The sequence below is a fragment of the Carettochelys insculpta genome, chromosome 12 (genome assembly GCF_033958435.1).
Source record: "Carettochelys insculpta isolate YL-2023 chromosome 12, ASM3395843v1, whole genome shotgun sequence".
Classification (NCBI taxonomy): Eukaryota; Metazoa; Chordata; order Testudines; family Carettochelyidae; genus Carettochelys; species Carettochelys insculpta.
Genome location: NC_134148.1, coordinates 4640286 through 4659212, shown reverse-complemented (window position 1 = coordinate 4659212; position 18927 = coordinate 4640286). Strand labels below are relative to the sequence as shown.

The 18927-nt window shown below is 43.7% G+C and overlaps 1 protein-coding gene across 9 annotated transcripts in view; it reads left to right on the top strand.

The window, feature by feature from the left end:
- The window catches only part of PPCDC (phosphopantothenoylcysteine decarboxylase), a 67501-nt gene that overhangs the window by 27105 nt on the left and 21469 nt on the right, over nt 1-18927 (top strand). The window contains exons 1-2 of one of the 9 annotated variants that reach the window (XM_075007357.1): nt 95-117; nt 4307-4483. In XM_075007357.1, the coding sequence (XP_074863458.1) occupies nt 4331-4483 (153 nt within the window). In that variant the 5' untranslated portion in view covers nt 95-117; nt 4307-4330. The other 8 variants (XM_075007356.1, XM_075007355.1, XM_075007353.1 and 5 more) reach the window with 8 other exon arrangements.

The window sequence follows — 18927 nt, the reverse complement described above, 5'->3', positions numbered from 1 at the left end:
CCCCGAGCGGAGGCGACGGGGACAGGAGTGGCCGGCTGAAGGCGAGAACTACATCTCCCACAATGCTCCGCTCGCACAGGCGCTTCCGGCGCAGGCGGCGCTTCCGGGAGCGCGGGGGTGAGCGCCGGGGAGGGCTCGGGGGGTGTGATGGGGGCCGCCCGGGGGCTGGGCGGGCCGGTGGCGCGCGGCCATTCGCCCTCTGCCTCGTCCCGCGTCCGCCTGCCACGCGCGCGCCGTAGGGTGACATTCCCCCCCCCGCCCCACGCGCCCTGCCCCACCCCACGCCCCCCTCTATGGCCAGTGTCACCCAATTGGCCTCCTTAGGGCCTCGGGCGTCCCCGCCCCACTCCCGCTTCATGGGCCCCTCCCCTGCTGGGCCTGGCGGGGTGAGAGCAGCGCCCCTCGCCTGCTGGTCAGAAGTTGTGTGGGGGGGGTGAAGACTTGTCTTCACCGACCCCCCAGAGCCGCCGTCTGGAGACCGGCCTCCTGGGGTTCCCTGTCAGGGGTCTGGGGCACGTCCCTGCTTACGGGAAGATTGACGCGCCCGAGGTTCGCTTCAGCCCCTCCGGTGGAGACGCAGTAACTCCAATGGTCAGGGCGTCCCCTGCAGCGGAGGGAGGTAAGGGGAGTCGATGGGAGAGTTTCTCCCGTTAACCTCTCCGAGGGCGGTGAAGGGCAACCTAAGGTCAATTGACTCGAGCTGGAGTTGCGTATCTTAGGTTGTCTTTCTCCCCCGGTGCAGACCACACCCCAGTAAGGACCCGCTGAGGTGACCCCCAGTGGTATCTCTGTCACCCTAGTACTCCACCAGGGAGCAAGGGAAGTTGACGGGAGACTTTCTGCTGTTGGCCTCCCAAATTGGGGGTGCCAGACATATTTGACCTGACGTAGAGATTCCCAACCTATGTGTCAGGACCTAAACATGGGTTGCCATTAGATTTTCTTAAGGATTGCCAGTTGGGCAGCTTCAGCCACATGTGGCTCTTTAAGGAGCCATTTGCAGTTCCCGCTGCTGCTCACTCTTCTGGCTCCCAGTCCCTGCCTTGCTGTTTTGAAATTAACTCAATGTATTTGGTTTAATGGCCAGCAGGAGGGATCCAGCCATTTAGCTGGTTACATTGAGTCCCGTTTCAGCGCAGCAGAGCAGGAAACTGTGATACTAAATCAGACCACCCACTTTTCGGTAATGCTGATAATTTTGCTTGCCTTAATAACACTGGACGGGATCTCTTCCATTGTGCCTCTCTGTTAATTGACAAGAATATGGGATTTCTCTAAAGATGTTGAAGTTTTACCTCACAGACACCTGTTTTACCTCCTGGTATCCTGTAAGTATTTGCTAGCTCACTCACTTTTTGAGCTATTCCAGATGTGGAAAAAAATCCAATTTATTTCCATTTGAGGTGAATCAGGGTTCCATTTTGTGAACGTACCCCACTGGTGAGTGTGGGTTATATGTGTCCCTGCATGCCCAATCCAGAGATCATGTGGATCCAAGGTATCCCACACTATAGAACTAACTCTTTAGCTCTTGCTGTAGCAGCAAATTTCTGATGTCATTCAGAATGTCAGCCATCGTTCATATAAATCCTTGATCAGAAGCAGTCCCTTTTAGATAATGCTTTGACCCATAGTCAAGTATATATTTTAGAGAGCTTGTCTGTTTGATCAAGAACTTCTCTTAAATGGTAGGAGATAGAGACCACCAAATTTGTTATGCAGCTTCCTCTTATCATAAAGCAACATCAGTATTTGTACCAGGAAAACAGGATGTGCCTGCAATGGGACTGCTTCTCATAAAACCAAACAGAAAAGAGACAGAATCACCAAATCAAGCACAATCATCAAAATTGCAATAACAGAGCAATTCTTGAAAGAGACTGAACCGAAACGAGCCAGAAAAATAGAGTGAAGCTGGAACAGGATTGCTTCTAAATACTACTACTATTTCGTTCCTTTTCATCTTGAGAAACGGTGGGTGGTAGTGGCAGTGCGGATCTATGGGCAGTGTTGGAGTCTGCAGCTTTTCTCGTGAGTTATCTGTCCAATATTGGATTTGCATGGCTGATTGCAATAACCACATGTCAGTCTGTTTGCAAATTCTGGAGTCTTGAGAGTTTTTCTTTCTAAGACGAAGTTCTTTTGCATGGCTTGCACATGTAGTATTGAAGGATGATGTGTCCTGTCAGAGCGATCGTCACCAGGTATTTCGATCTGGTAATGTAGATTCCCAGGATTTTGGATCGATGTCAAACTTTTTCCTGGCGTTTTTTCATGTGTTCTTGAATCTTAGCTTTGGTCTTCCCCTTGTTTTCAACCCACATGACAGTTCACCGAAGAGGATTTCTTTGGGAAGATGTTGGTCACCCATTCTTCTCACGTGACCAAGCCGTCAGAGTCTTCTGCTGTTGAGGATCACTATGAGGCTGGATATGCCAGATCTTGACAGGACATCTGCATTTGAAACTTTATCGTGCCAGCTGATATTTGTAATCCTCCAGAGGCAGCAAAGATGGAAGCTGTTCAGTTTTTAATCCTGGTTCAAGTAGGTGGTCCATGCCTTAGAACCATATAGCAGGATACTCAGTACGCATGCCTGGTAGATTAGTATCTTTGTTTTCACTGTCAGCTTATGATTGTTCCATGCTTGTTTCATAAGTCTGCTAAAAATCGTAGCTGCCTTCCCAGTTCTGATTTTCAGTTCTTCGTCCATGGATAGGTTTGTGGTGACAGTAGATCCAATGTAACAGAAGTGTTGAACCACATCTAATGAGCTGTTATCCAGAATGACATTGGGTCGCTGAGATGTACCTTGAGTGCATACAACAGTTTTCTTCATGCTTATGTCAAGGGAAAACAATTTGCAGGCTTTGGATAGAGAATCCATCAGTGATTGTAGCGCATCTTCACTATGAGTGATGAGAGCTGCATCATCTGCCAAGAGGAGTTCCTTAATGAGGACTTTCTTGACCTTAGCTTTGGCCTTGAGTCTTGCCAGGTTGTTGAGAGAGCCATCAAATGTTGTGTGGAGAAATACATTCCTGCGTGAGTTTTGAAATGCACAATTTAGTAGAACTGAGAAGAATATACCAAAGAGGGTAGGGGCAAGAACACACCCTTGCTTGATTCTGCTGTTCGTTGCAAACGGTTGCGATGTAGCCCCATCATATTTCACTGGTGCTTTCGTGTTTTCGTGAAAGGATGTTACGAGCTTGAGTAGGGTCAGTGAGCAGCCGGTCTTGGTTAATACTCTGTATAGTCCTGATCTACTAACTGTGTCAAACACCTTTGTTAAGGCTACAAATGCTATGGATAACGGCTTGCCTTGTTCTCTGCATTTTTCCTGTAGTTGTCGAAGTGAGAAAATCACGTCCATTGTTGACCTGTCAGCCCTGAAGCCACAGTGTGTTTCTGGATAGACTTTATCTGAGAGTTTTTGCAGGCTTCTAAATAAACCTTATGGAAAAGAGAGAAAACAGAAAAAAATTGGAGCAGTGCTGTGTTTTGGCACAGCTAAATCAGTGCTTAAGGTTTAAAAACTAGGCAAATGTTATTGGAAACCAAATTTACGCTAGGCCTTTTTATGTTAAAACAGAGCAAATAAGAGCTTTTGGGGATGAAGGAAGAATACACTGGATGGAATTCCCATTTTAAAAAATTACTAACAAATTAAACAAATTTCAATAACCCCCTTTTTAAGAAATCCAAAATAAAAATCAACTTCATAAAATAACACTTTTTAAAAATACAGTCATTTAATATGTACAAGCAGGTCCATTTTCCTTTTATTAAAAAAAAAAACAAAAAAACAAAATATAGAAATTCAGTTAAGGACCAGAGCAACAAAGGGTAAATCTGCTAGTACTTAATATGTTTTAAATTTGACATTGTTCTGAAATGAAGAGTGTTTTGAGGCCTCTTATTGACGTTCTATGTAGGGAAGCAAATCATTAACTTCTTTGCACATCAAAACAAAAAAGCAGTAAACTAGCACTTTAAAGACTAACAAAATAATTTATTAGGAGAGCTTTCGTGGGACAGACCCACTTCTTCAGACCATAGCCATATCAGGACAGACTCTGTTCTGGTATGGCTATTGTCTGAAGAAGTGGGTCTGTCCCACGAAAGCTCTCCTAATAAATTATTTTGTTAGTCTTTAAAGTGCTACTTTACTGCTTTTTTGTTTTGATAGTATATGGACTAGCACGGCTTTCTCTGTTACTATTCTTTGCACATGTATCATTGGGGAAATCTAGCTCAGAGTTTGGAAGGAAGGCTAGTGAAGGCTATTTCTTCTTGTTTGTAGTTTTGATTGTCACAGCGGTGCATAATGGAGCCCGCGATCCTTTCAGAGCCACTGCCTGCCCCACAGAACAGCCTGCCTACACTACAAAAGAAGTATCGTGTCCTGGTGGGTGTTACTGGAAGTGTGGCTGCCCTGAAGTTGCCCATTCTTGTCTCAAAATTGCTGGAGATTCCTGGGGTGAGTAACTTAATGCTCCTGTGGCAAGAAGTTACTGTAAAAATGACACCTTCCTGTTTCCTTTTTATTTTCTCTTCGTGGAGATCAGATTGAGTCAGTGAGAAGTTTAAAGCTGATTCTAGATGCAGGTCCTGGGGGTCTGAAAATTGGCGGGGGTGGGGGGGGGCCTTTTTTCTGTCTCTATTCTCTTTATCAGTAATAAAGAACTCATAAATTCTTACAGTCAGAGACTACCTGATACTTTTGCTGATCTCACACTAGACATGATGGGAACCAGCTTTGTCCGTGGTCATTTCAGGACAACGGATTTTAAAATGTTGATGTCAGGAAACCCGAATTTACAAGATTTGCTAAGTGAAAAGTGCCATATGCTCTCTGACACTCCAAATTTATCATTCACATGGTGCAATCTAATTAGTCTCAGTACTTGACACATGGAACGTAAAAGTTGGATGCCAGTGTGAGATGGAAGAGGGCAAGTTATAAAAATACAGAAGTATCTGCACACGCTAAAACATAAAAATAGGTTTAGCATATTTGACCTGTCAAAAAATAAGACATCACTATGGGGGAGTATATCTCTATCAATTTCTACCAACTCATGTTGTATCAATAGTAACAGAGAGGAAGCCGTGCTAGTCTATACGCTATCAAAACAAAAAGCAGTCAGGTAGCACTTTAAAGACTAGCAAAATAGTTTATTAGGTGAGCTTTCGTGGGACAGACGCACTTCTTCAGACCATAGCCAGACCAGAACAGACTCAATATTTAAGGTACAGAGAACCAAAAACAGTAAGCAAGGAGGACAAATCAGAAAAAGATAATCAAGGGGAGCAAATCAGAGAGTGGAGGTTGCTGGCGGGGGGAGGTCAAGAATTAGATTAAGCCAAGTATGCAGACGAGCCCCTATAGTGACTCAGAAAGTTCCCGTCCCGGTTTAAACCATGTGTTAATGTGCCAAATTTGAATATAAAAGCCAGCTCGGCTGCTTCCATTTGAAGAATGGTGCGAAAGTTCTTTTTCAGTAACACACATGCCTTTAAGTCATTAATAGAATGCCCCATTCCATTAAAATGTTGACTAACTGGTTTGTGGATCTGGAGTGTTTTGATGTCTGTTTTGTGCCCATTAACCCTGTGTCCAATGTACAAAGCATCTGGGCGTTGTTGGCACATGATGGCATATATGATGTTAGTAGAGGAGCATGAGAAAGTGCCTGTGATTCTGTGAGTAACCTGGTTAGGTCCAGTGATGGTATTTCCAGAGAAGATAAGCCCGCTGCCAGCTTTGTCCACATATCTTCTCCTTGCTTACTGTTTTTGGTTCTCTGTGCCTTAAATATTGAGTCTGTTCTGGTCTGGCTATGGTCTGAAGAAGTGGGTCTGTCCCATGAAAGCTCACCTAATAAACTGTTTTGCTAGTCTTTAAAGTGCGACTTGACTGCTTTTTGTTTTGACATTGTATCAATGTGCAGGTTGAACCTTTGCAATCCGGAACACTCTCGTCTAGCGAGCTTCATGATTTTAGTTACCTGGATGGCTGCTTATCATGAGGGTGGCCGGGTTTCCTGAGGTCCCATAAAGTTTATTTACATCCACCAGTCCAGGCTCTCAGTGGTCTTTGCTGTTATTCAGCTGTAGTTTACCCCTCAGTGTCTTCTAAGAGTCCAGTAAGCAGTGGAAGTGTTGGTAATGTGCTGGAAAATAGTGACCTCCCATTGTCCGGCAGAGTCTGTCGTCTGGCATCAGTCAGGTCCCGAGGGTGCTGGACGAGAGAGGTTTAACCTGTACTATTGATATGTTAAAACACATTGATACAATGCAAGTTGGTAGATACTGATACAGATACACTCCCTCTTAGGGGTGTCCTCTTTTTTTTATATGACAGCCTTATAAAAAATCAAGGAGTCCTGCAGCAGCTTAAAAACTAACAAACTAACACTGCTACTTCAAAACATGTTGGCCGTGTCTACACTAGCCAAAAACTTCGAAATGGCCATGAATTCATACATATTCAGCGCCTCATTAGCATGCGGGCAGATGTGGCACTTCGAAATTGACGTGGCTAGTCCAAACAGGGCTCCTTTTCGAAAGGACCCCGGCTACTTTGAAGTCCCCTTATTCCCATCTGCTCGTAGGATTTTGAAGTGCCGCGGCTGCCTGCATGCTAATGAGGCGCTGAATATGTATGTGATGGGGTTCAGGGGTCCCCCTGCACCGCACCCCGTCCGCTGGCAGGAGTGACTCTCACTCAGCAGGTACAACAGGAGGTTTATTAGGCAACAGATGCCCAGTTTCTCACAGAAGTGTCAGTACGGCAGTCAGAGGCAGTCCTTCCAACCCGTCCTGGGTAGAAGACACTGAGGGGTGCCCCTCTGGGGTGTAGCTTTCCCCCTCCTCAGGCTGGCTGCCTTCGAGCTCTCTCTTCCCCTAGCCTCTAACTGCCGTCCCCCGATTCAAAAAACCAGCTCGGCTCCTCCCTCCTCTTTGTTCGGGGCAGAGGTGTTACCTGCCATTTGTAGCCCCAGGGTCATCCTTAGCCACTGGGAGCTATTCTGCTTGTGTCTCACATCCAGCCTGAGTCTCGCATTTGCACTCCCCCCACTCCATCACAATGTATTTCGGCACTTCATTAGTAAACTTCGAAATGGCCATTTGCATGGCCATTTCGAAGTTTTTGGCTAGTGTAGACGTAGCCGTTATTGCCTGGAGTAACCAATTAATCCAGCAGATGGCAATATTCACCAGGAGTGATGAGACGTAACCATTGAGTCATAGAATTCTAGGGCTGGAAGGGACCTCAGGAGGTCATCATTGCGGGGGCAGGGAGCGGAAGGAAATACAGTATATTTTGCTGTGAAGTAAAAGGAAAATAACAAGGTTCTCTCATTTTTGGGAACCAACCCAATTACTGTGGTTCATTGAAAAAGAAAGAAAGGGGAGGAAAAGATTTTGCTTAAAGCTATACACTTTCTTTCTTAAACATAGGCTAAATAGTATACTCATAATATTGCCTGTGTTGCTAGATAGCTTAATTTCATACTTTTTGGATGTTTCATATCCTTTGGGAGTCCTTCACTTCAGAGCTCAAGGCAGCCAATGAGATTTGGACACGCAAGATGATTTTTTGGAAATACAATTGTTAAGCTGATTGGTGGCAGTAACAGAAAATCTGGAAAGGTTGTTGAAAGTACCTAGAACTGTCAAGGCGGCAAGCTGTGTGTCCATCATAGAATCACAAAATTCTAGGGCAGGAAGGGATCTCAGGAGGTCACCTAGTCCAGCCCCCTGCCTAAACCAGGATCAATGCCAACTAAATCATCCCAGCTGTGACTATATCAAGCTGGAACTTAAAAACCTCTGGGGATGGAAAGTAAGTTTAGCTAGCATGCCTGGGGCAGGGAAAGGCCTTAGTTAAGCATCTTAGTTCCAGTAACTGAAAGAGGATTAAGGTTCCGTTTGAGAATGAGAGTGGAAGAGCAGCAACAGACAAAGGAAAGTGGTGCTGAGATAGGACGAGGTCATGCAGAAACCTCAGGTCACGCGTTGCTGCATGTTTGGAAGGTATGTTATACAGGAATTGTCCCTTCCCCCAGCCCTCACCCACATCTTAGCAACACGAGGTGCTTGAATCATAGATCCCCAAGGTTCTCTTTCTCTCCCTCCCTCCCTTCCTTCCTCTTCCTCACCTTCTCCGTCTCCCCAGTCCTGTTCTGGGAACCTTCCTCCACTATGTAGGTGACAGGAAGAGAGAAGACTACCCATTCTGTGGGTGTCTGTCTAAGCACCTCCCTTGTCTGTCAATAGAGTATGTTGATCATAAACTTTGCAGCAAGCTAGAGCTAAATTTGGTGGCACAGCTTCTGTATTCTGACAGTCTCTTCTGAAGGGGTCTGCTAATTATGTGGCAGTTTCATTTAAATTTAAAAATAAAGGTTTCCACTGAGTGAAAAATAAAGAAGCCATTCAATGTGGGAGCCTTGGTTATTTATTTTGGCAATAAATTCCAATTATTTTCTACTGTCTGTATAGTTTCAGGGCCTAAGCCAAAGCCTACTAAAATCAATGGGAGTCTTTCTAATGACTTTAGTGGATGCTGAAGCAGGCCCTCAGTTTTTAACGTGCTGCATATTTTTATAATGATAATACAGAGGAACTTGGATAGAAAACAGCTGAGGTTTTCTGACCCTTGGGAGACATATGGGAAAGTTTAAGATTCTAGGATAAGCAGGTTAGATAAATATTTCTGCTAAAATGATCAGCAGTGACAAAGTGGACAGTTTAAATATCAGTGTTATAATCATTAGGTTTCAGATTGAGCCACTCATTGATATGAACGAGACAGTTAGTATTTCTCACAGCCATAACATTAAGCGCTCTGCAGACTCAGGAAGTTAACAGTGCATTAGTTAAAATTTTTAAGGTTTTTGTCAGAACTCTGATGACGGTCAAGGCAGAAAAAAAGTGGTGCCTTTTCCAGACCACTGGAATATTCTGAGACTCGCTAATATATTTGTATGAGGTCACTATTATAAGGTCAGATCTGTTTTCTTGACCCATTAAAATGGTGCAAACAGGTAAACATGGGGCATGGGCAAAAGTCAGGGTAGCATTGCATTAGCTAGTTGTGTCTGTGCAGAGACAGCAAAGCAGGAGATTCAAGCTCAGCCTCAGGGGAAATCTGCTGTCCCATCAGCCCTTGGATATTTGCAGAGTCTCCTAATAAAACACACACCTTGTGACTCCATCACACTTCTTTACCAGGTGATGTATACATAAGCTTGTAGCAGCAGTTAGATAGAGTCATCACATGCTCATTTTCTATTCTGGCTGTTGCAGAGGCAAACCAAGGCTGTTATTGGTATGTAGAAAGGAAAGAATAATGATCTCTTTCCAACCTAGGGGCATGAAAATCCCACTTAGGATGAGTAAGCAATGAGCCCTTCCTAGCAGAAAAGAATTTGACAGGGAATAATTAATCATTGGAAGAGCTTACCCAGGGATGTGTTAACTTCTCTTATCAACTGGAGTTTTAAATAACGATTGAATGTTTTTTGTAGGTTAGTGTGCTTGCTTACATCCTTTCCATGGGTTTGTTTTGTTAAAATTGATAACAGTGTTAAAGTTTTGTATTAGAGTATTTTGGCAGCAATACAAGGAACCTACAGGCCACATCCTGTATTATGAGCTAAAGCAAATTAACATGCATGTATTTGTGACCTTTGGCATAGATCAGTTTACAGAGCACAATCAGGAGGCAACTTAACAGGTACCTCGAAGAACCTGAAAATAATCACCAAACTGGTTTGAGCCAGAAATAACAGATGCAACAATGAACATCTCAATGTTATGTGGTTGAGGAAGATGGACATGGAAGATTTAGCACATAAGAGGGGCAATGTGTCGGTTTAAGTTAATTTTTTCCTGGGTTGTCTTTGTCTTTATTTTCTGGCTTTTTAGTTTTCTAATTCTGTAGCATCTCCTAAATTTTTCAGCTTTCACTCAAACATTAAGAAACCTGGACCATTGGACTCTTTTCACCTGCAAGAGGCAAGGCTTGTCCTTTGTCTCTTACCATCAGATTCGCAAGGAAGGGTGTGAGTGTGGTAATGTAGGAAGTTTTACAGTAAAGGCTACCACACACGCCTCTTGAATGGTACTGTTTCCTATTTAATTCTGTGTGATTACTTTTTGTAGAATCAAAGAATCCTAGGGCTGGAAGGGACCTCAGGAGATCATTGAGTCCAGCCCCCCTGCTTCAAGCAGGATTAACCCCAAGTAAGTCATCCCAGCCCCAAGACGTAAAAACCTCTAGGGTTGGAGATTCCACCGCCTCTTTAGGCAACGCATTCCAGTGCTTCACCACCCGTTGGGTGAAGTAGTTTTTCCTAATATCCAGCCTACTCCTCTTCCTCTGTAATTTCAGACCATTGCTCCTTTTTCTGCCATGTGTCACCCCTGAGAACAGCCTCTCTCCATGCTTTTTAGAGCCCCCTTTCAGAAAGCTGAAGGCTGCTATTAAGTCACCCCTCACTCTCCTTTTCTGCAAATTAAACAAGCCCAAATCTCTCAGCCTCTCAACATAGGTCATGTGATCCAGCCGCTTCATCATTTTCATTGCCTTCTGCTGAACCCTCTCCAATGCCTTTACATCCTTTCCGTACTGGGGGGGCCTAAAACTGGACTCAATACTCCAGATGTGGTCTCACCGGGGCCGAGTAGGGGGAATAATAATTTCTCTAGATCTGCTGGAAATGCTTCTCTTAACGCACTGCAATATACCATTAGCCTTTTTGGTTACAGGGGCACATGGATGACTCATATCCAGCCTCTGATCCACTGTAATCCCCAGGTCCTTTTCTGCTGCACTGATACTTAGCCACTTGGTCCCCAGCCTGTAACAGTGTTGGGATTTTTCCATCTCAAGTGCAGGACTCTGCACTTCTAGCTGAACCTCATCAAATTTCTTTTGGCCCAATCGTCCAATTTGTCTAGGTCACTCTGGACCCTATCCCTATCCTCCAATGTATCTAGCTGACCACCTAGCTTAGTGTTGTCTGCAAATTTGCCGAGGGTGTAATCCATCCCCTCATCCAGGTCATAAATAAAGATGTTGAACGATACTGGTCCCAGAACCGCTTGAAACCGACCTCTAACCAGATATTGAGTCATTCATCACTACCCATTGGGCCCATCCATCAAGCCAGCTTCCTGTCCATCTTACAATCCATGTATCCAATCCATACTTCCTTAACTTATGGGAAGAGTGTTGTGGGAGAATGTATCAGAAGCTTTATAAAGTCAAGGTATATCACATCCATGTCCACAGGACCAGTTACCTCATCATAGAAGCTAATCAGATTGGTCAGGCATGACTTGCCCTTGGTGAATCCATGTTGACTACTCTTGATCACTTTCCCCTCTTCCAAGTGCTCAAAAATGGATTCCCTGAGGATCCCCTCCATCATTTTTCTGGGGACTGAGGTGAGGATGACCAGTTTACAATTCCCTGGATTGTCCTTCTTTCCTTTTTCAAAGATGGGCATTCCAATTAAAACTGGGAATAATTGTGATTTTTCTTAAACAATTGCAATTAATTGTATGACTTAATCGTGTGGGTTAACGGTGATTAAATCGATAGCCTTACTCCCAGGGGATGAGGCAGAATAACTGAACCGACCCCTTCTGTGAAGAACCAGCAATACAGAACCCAGCCTGTGGAGGGAATAGAGGAGTGAGAGCTGAAAGATGTGTATTCAGATTGTGCTGACAGATGCCAGCTGGCTGCTTACTTGTTCAGTTGCAGGTCATAGGTACACATTCTCCATTATGCTTTGACCAGGGTTATCTCAAAGGGGAGGTAGGGCCCTGGGGTAACCCCCTTTTCCTGTACTGCAGGCACTGCTCTGCCCTCACCCCATTACTTTGTCCCTTCCGTGGCCGGGAATTATGAGGACCAAGGCAGTGGCCGCTGCAGGGAATCACCTCCCCTTCGCCACACTCCCCCTCCCCATTCACCACATGGCATGAGCGGGCAGCCTGCTCCACTGTGCTCGCCTCGCAGCATGTGTGTGCTGGTGGGGAAGCTGAGGGGAGGCAACCTCCTCCTGCTTTTACTGCTCACACCCTGCCCCAGGTCATCCTTTCCTCTCTAAATTTAAAGAATTGGAGATACACATCCTCCACAAGGATCAAACTCACAATGCTGGGTTTTGGGGGTGGGGCAGCAATGCTCAAACCGCTGAGCTATCGCTCTCCTTCTTCTGTCCATGGCATGCTGGGGCAGCTTCTTCAGGACCTCGAAAGTATGTGGCCTGGGGCATCTGCCCCTCCTCATTTGATAGATGGGACAGCTCTAGCTTTGACATTGTGACTTTCAAAGCCACGTAAACTTGGCTGGGAAAAAGAGCTTTATTCTGGAATAAGACTATCAATTTAGTGTGTTGTACCACTATAGCTGTATCAGTGTAAATACATCCACAGAGTATATGCCAGTAAATTTCTCTATGTCAACCAGCCCTTCTTAGATTTTGAAGTAAACAGCAAAAACAATCAGACCGTGACATTTTTTCAGCTGGAATTTTCCACTGTCCCCAGTCATCCTAGGTAACGAAGCTGGAGGTAGCTGAGTGTATTGCTAGGAATATAATACAGATTATAAAAGACAAAGCAGGCTGTAAAACAGACGCTGTTGGGGAGATACGGTAAACTGCTGCAGAGCCTCAACTGCTGCTATTGGAGATTGTGGCAACTTTAGCTGACAGCAAAGGTGTACAGTGGCAAGTGTGAGGAGAACATCTAGAAACTCCATAAATGAATATACTTCTATGGAGGTGACTACACAGAGGTTTTCCTCACATTCTCCCACCACTCCAGCTCCTCTGGTGGAAATAATGGCAGGAAGCACTAGCATTCCCTGACCATCAGCCATCAAGAAGAAAGTCTTTTGTGTTCTTTAATGTTCCACTCTAGTCCATTTGCTCTTGATGGACCTTCCTTATCAGCCACTGGGAGATAAGCACTTTATACTTGTCAGTCTCACTCTCTGTTTGGTGATTTACACAATTACAGAGACTCACCACGTAAACACTCAAAATGCCACCTTGTGTTGTGGGATACAAACGCGATTAGTGAAATAAATGTGTGCAGCAATTTACAAGCATTCCATAAAGTCTAAACACTAAATACATTCTTATTCTAATACCTATTTTAACAGTACTGATGCACAGGTAAGCATGACTGATTTCAGTCCTGTATTTGTAAGTGCTCTATTAAGGCATTGGCGACCTTGGCATGAGCTGGTACCTGCTATGCCAGCATCACACTTCATAGAAGATAACAAGCAGGCCTGTGGCACCTTATGGTAGCTCTATGCCGCAAAGTTATTTAGCAATAATAGCTATTATTTCTAAATAGCAATCCTTGTGTCTACACAAGGCAACCGCTGTTTCAAAATAATTTCAAAATGGTGTTTGGCTTATTTCAAAATTGGTGAAACTCATTCCACAAGGAATAGCGCCTATTTCAAAATAGCTATTTCTAAAGAGGGTCTGGGTGGACAGGGAAGAGAGCCTGTTTCCAAATTACCCCTACTGTGTCCAATGGCTCTATTTTGAAATGGGCTCTGTGTGTGTAGATGCTGCATTTCGAGATATCTAAGTGCTCTTTTGAAACACATTTTGTGTATAGTGGTGTAAATTCAAAATAATCTATTCCAGAATAGCTCTTCCGGAATAATTTATTTCGACACCGCCCCCCCCCCCCCACTTCTGGAAGGGGCATGGTAATGAACAGAGTGGAAGATGCAAATGAGGCACAGATTAAAGTATCTCATGCCTCATTAGTATATTCCCACAAGATCTGCTTCTGGAAGATCCCCTTCCAGAAGCAAAGCTGCCATGTAGAAGGAGCTCCTTCAGAAGGAAACGGGTCCTTCTGAAGGACATCCCCTTTCTGGAAGACCACTGTTTCCTTCCAAAGGAGTCGTGTCTACACGGCAGCTTTGCTTCCAGAAGGGGGTCGTCCAGAAGCAAGATGTCATGGGAATATGCTAATGAGGTGTGAGGTATTTTAATCCACACCTAATTTGCATGTTACCCTCCGCTCATTACCATGCCCCTTCCGGAAGTGAGGGGCCAGTGTAGATGTGGCCTTAGAGACTAACATATTTATTAGGTCATGAACTTTCATGTGTAAAACCCACGGAAGAAGAGAATTATTGACTATCCATCACTGCTGTTTGTGGAATCTGCTCTTAAAAATCTCCAATAATGGAGATATTCCATAGCCTCCTTACGCAATTTATTCCAGTGCTTAACTATCCTGACAGGTAGATCCAAGCTAACCCTCCCTTGCTGCAGTTTAAGCACATTGCACCTTGTTCTTTCACGAGTAGTTAAGGAGAATAATTTTTCTCCTTCCTCCTGGTAGCAACATTTTGGGTATTTGAAAGCTGTTGTGTCCACTCTCAGTCATAGGAACATAAGAACAGCCGTACTGGGTCAGACCAAAGGTCCATCCAGCCCAGTATCCTGTCTGCTGACAGTGGCCAGTGCCAGGTGCCCCAGAGGAGGTGAACCGAAGACAATGATCAAGCAATTTGTCTTCTGCCGTCTGTCTCCAGCCTTTGACTAAAGGCTAGGGGCACCATACTTTACCCTTGGCTAATAGCCATTTATGGACCTAACCTCCAAAAATTTATCAAGCTCTTTTTTAAACTCCGTTAGAGTGCTGGCCTTCACAGCCTCCTCTGGCAAGGAGTTCCACAGGTTGACTGTGCGCTGTGTGAAGAAAAATTTTCTTTTATTAGTTTTGAACCTACTACCCATTAATTTCATTTGGTGTCCTCTAGTTCTTATATTATGGGAACAAGTAAATAACTTTCCAATATTCCCTTTCTCCACACCATTCATGATTTTATATACCTCTATCATATTGCCCCTCAATCTCCTCTTTTCTAGACTGACAATTCCCGGTCTCTCCAGCCTCTCCTCATATGGGACCCTTTCCAAACCCTTAATCATTTTAGTTGCCCTTTTCTGAACTTTTTCTAATGCCAGTATATCTTTTTTGAGGTGAGGAGACCACATCTGCACGCAGTACTCAAGATGTGGGGATACCATAGTTTTATATAGGGGAAGTATGATATTCTTCATCTTATTCACTGTCCCTTTTTTAATAATTCCTAACATCCCATTTGCTTTACTGACTGCCGCTGCACACTGCATGGATGTTTTCAGAGAACTATCCACTATAATTCCAAGATCCCTTTCCTGATCTGTTGTATCTAAATTTGCCCCCATCACGTTGGAGGTATAATTAGGGTTATTTTTCCCAATGTGCATTATCTTACACTTACCCACATTAAATTTCATTTGCCATTTTGCTGCCCAATCACTCAGTTTGCTGAGATCTTTTTGCAGTTCTTCACAATCTACTTTGGTTTTGACTATCCTGAACAGCTTGGTATCATCTGCAAACTTTGCCACCGCCCTACTTACCCCTTTCTCTAGATCATTGATGAACAAGTTGAACAGGATTGGTCCCAGGACTGACCCTTGGGGAACACCACTAGTTACCGCCCTCCATTGTGAAAATTTACCATTTATTCCAACCCTTTGTTTCCTGTCTTTTCACCAGTTTCCAATCCATGAAAGGATCTTTCCTTCTATCCCATGACCACCTAATTCACATAAGAGCCTTTGGTGAGGGACCTTGTCAAAGGCTTTCTGGAAATCTAAGTATATTATGTCCACTGGATCCCCCCGTCTGCATGTTTGTTAACCCGTTCAAAGAACTCTAATAGACTAGTAAGACACGACTCCCCTCTACAGAAACCATGCTGACTTTTGCCCAACAAATCATGTTCTTCTACGTGTCTGACAATTTTATTCTTTACTGTTGTTTCTACTAATTTGCCCGGTACTGACGTTAGACTTGCCGGTCTGTAATTGCCAGGGTCTCCTCTACAGCACTTTTTAAATATTGGCGTTATATTAGCTGTCTTCCAGTCATTGGGTACTGCAGCTGATTTAAAGGATAGGTTATGAACCACCATTAATAGCAATGCAGTTTCACATTTGAGTTCTTTCAGAACCCTTGGGTGAATGCCATCTGGTCCTGGAGACTTGTTACTGTGAACTTATCAGTTAGTTCCAAAACCTCTTCTACTGACACGTCGATCTGGGACATTTCCTCAGATTTGTCACCTACAAAGGACGGCTCAGATTTGGGAACTTCTATAATAGCCTCAGCCGTGAAGACTGAAGCAAAGAAAGCATTTAGTTTCTCTGCAATGGCATTATCTTCCTTGATGGCTCCTTTTATATCTCTATCATCCAGGGCTCCCATTGCTTTTTTAGCAGGCTTCCTGCTTCTAATGTACTTCAAAAACATTTTACTATTGTTTTTTTGAATTTATGGCCAACTGTTCCTCAAAATCTTTTTTGGCTTTTCTTATTACCTTTTTACACTTAATTTGGCAGTGTTTATGTTCCTTTCTATTTTCCTCACTAGGATTTGACTTCCGCTTTTTAAAGGATGCCTTTTTATCTCTCACTGCCTCTTTTACATGGTTGTTAAGCCACGGTGGCTCTTTTTTAGGTCTCTTACTGTGGTTTTTAATTTGGGGAATACATTTAAGTTGGGCCTCTAATATGGTGTCCTTGAAAAGTTTCCACGCAGCCTGCAGGGATTTTATTTTAGCTACTCTACCTTTTAATTTCTGTTTAACTAACCTCCTCATTTTTGTATAATTTCCCTTTTTGAAATGAAATGCCAGAGTGTTGGATTGCTGCGGTGTTCTTCCCAACACAGGAATATTAAACATTATTATATTATGGTCACTGTTCCCAAGCGGTCCTGTAATAGTTACTTCTTGGACCAGATCCTGCATTCCAGTCAGTACTAGATCGAGAATTGACTCTCCCCTTGTGGGTTCCTGTACCAGCTGCTCCAAGAAGCAGTCATTTAAGGCATCGAGAAATTTTATCTCTGAATCCCATCCTGAGGTGACATGTACCCATCAATATGGGGATAATTGAAATCCCCTATTATTACTGATTTTTTTATTTTGATAGCCTCTCTAATCTCCCTTAACATGTCAGCATCACTATCACTGTCCTGGTTAGGTGGTCGATAATATATTGCTAGTGCCATAGTCCTATTAGAGGAAGGAATTGTTATCCATAATGATTGTATGGAACAATTTTGATTCATTTAGGATTTTTACTTCATTTGAGTCTATATTATCTTTCACATACAGTACCACTCCACCACCCACACGACCTGTTCTGTCTTTCCGATATATTTTATATCCCGGTATGATTGTGTCCCACTGATTGTCCTCATTCCACCAGGTTTCTGTGATGCCTCTTATGTCAGTCTCCTCCTTTGATATGAGGTACTCTAGTTCATCATCTTATTAGACAGACTTCTAGCATTTGTGTAAAAGCACTTTAAAAAACTACCACTATCTATATGTCTGCCCTTCACTGATGCATTGGATTTTTTTTTATATGTGACTGTTTCTCATCTGATCTGGTCCATACTTTACCATCTCCCATCTTCTCTTTCTGACTGAGTTCTAGGGAATCTCTATCAATGGAGTCTCGTCTAAGAGAAGTCTCCGTCCGATCCACGTGCTTGCCTGCACCAATTGGCTTTCCCCCATCTCTTAGTTTAAAAACTGCTCTACGGCCTTTTTCATGTTTAATGACAGCAGTCTGGATCCACCTTGTTTTAGGTGGAGCCCATCGTTCCTGTATAGGCTCTCCCTACCCCAAAAGTGTCCCCAGTTCCTAATAAATCTAAACCCTTCCTCCCTACACCATCGTCTCATCCACGCATTGAAACTCTGAAGCTCTGCCTGTCTACCTGGCCCTGCACGTGGAACTGGAAGCATTTCTGAGAATGCCTTCTCTTCTCTTTTACAAACTAAACAAGGCCAGTTCTTTTGGTCTCCCTCATAGCTTCTGTTCTCTAGACCTTTAGTCATTCTTGTTGCTCTTCTCTGAACCTTCTCCAATTTCTCCACATCTTTCCTGCAATGTGGTGCCCAGGACTGGACACAACACTCCAACTGAGGCCTAATTAGCACAGAGTAGAGTAGAAGAATGACTTTTTATGTCCAAAACAAAAAGCAGTCAAGTAACACTTTAAAGACTAGCAAAATAGTTTATTAGGTGAGCTTTCGTGGGACAGACCTCTGGCTATGGTCTGAAGAAGTGGGTCTGTCCCACAAAAGCTCACCTCATAAACTATTTTGCTAGTCTTTAAAGTGCTACTTGACTGCTTTTTGTTTGGATAGTGTATAGACTATCACGGCTTCCTCTCTGTTACTTTTTTATGTCCAGTTTACAATACTCCTGTATCCCAGAATCACGTTTGCTTTTTTTGCAACAATGTGACACTGTTGACTCAGACTTAGCTTGTGGTCCAGTATGACCCCTATATCTCTTTCTGCAGAACTCCACCCTAGGGAGTCACTTCCTGTTTTCTAAGTGTGAAACTGATTGGACTCTCCCTAAGCAGAGTACTTTGTATTTGTCCTTATTGAATTTCATCATGTTGTCCTCAGGCCATTTCTCCAGTTTGTCCAGATCATTTTGAATTCCGACCCCATCCTCCAAAGCTTTTGCAGTCCCTCCTAGTTCGATATCATCTACAGGCTTTGTAAGTGTACTTTCTGTGTCATAATCTAAATCACTGATGAAGATGCTAAACAGTCTGAAGACTGGTCCCTGTGGAATCCTGCTCGTTGTGCTCTTCCAGTATAACTATGAACCATTGATAACTACTCTTTTTGGAAATGGTTATCCAACCAGTTGTGCACTCAACTTATAGTAGCTCCATCTAGGTTATAGTTCCCTAGTTTATTAATAAGAAGGTCACGCGAGACAGTATCAGATGCCTTACTGAAGTCCAGATATACCACATTTACCTTTT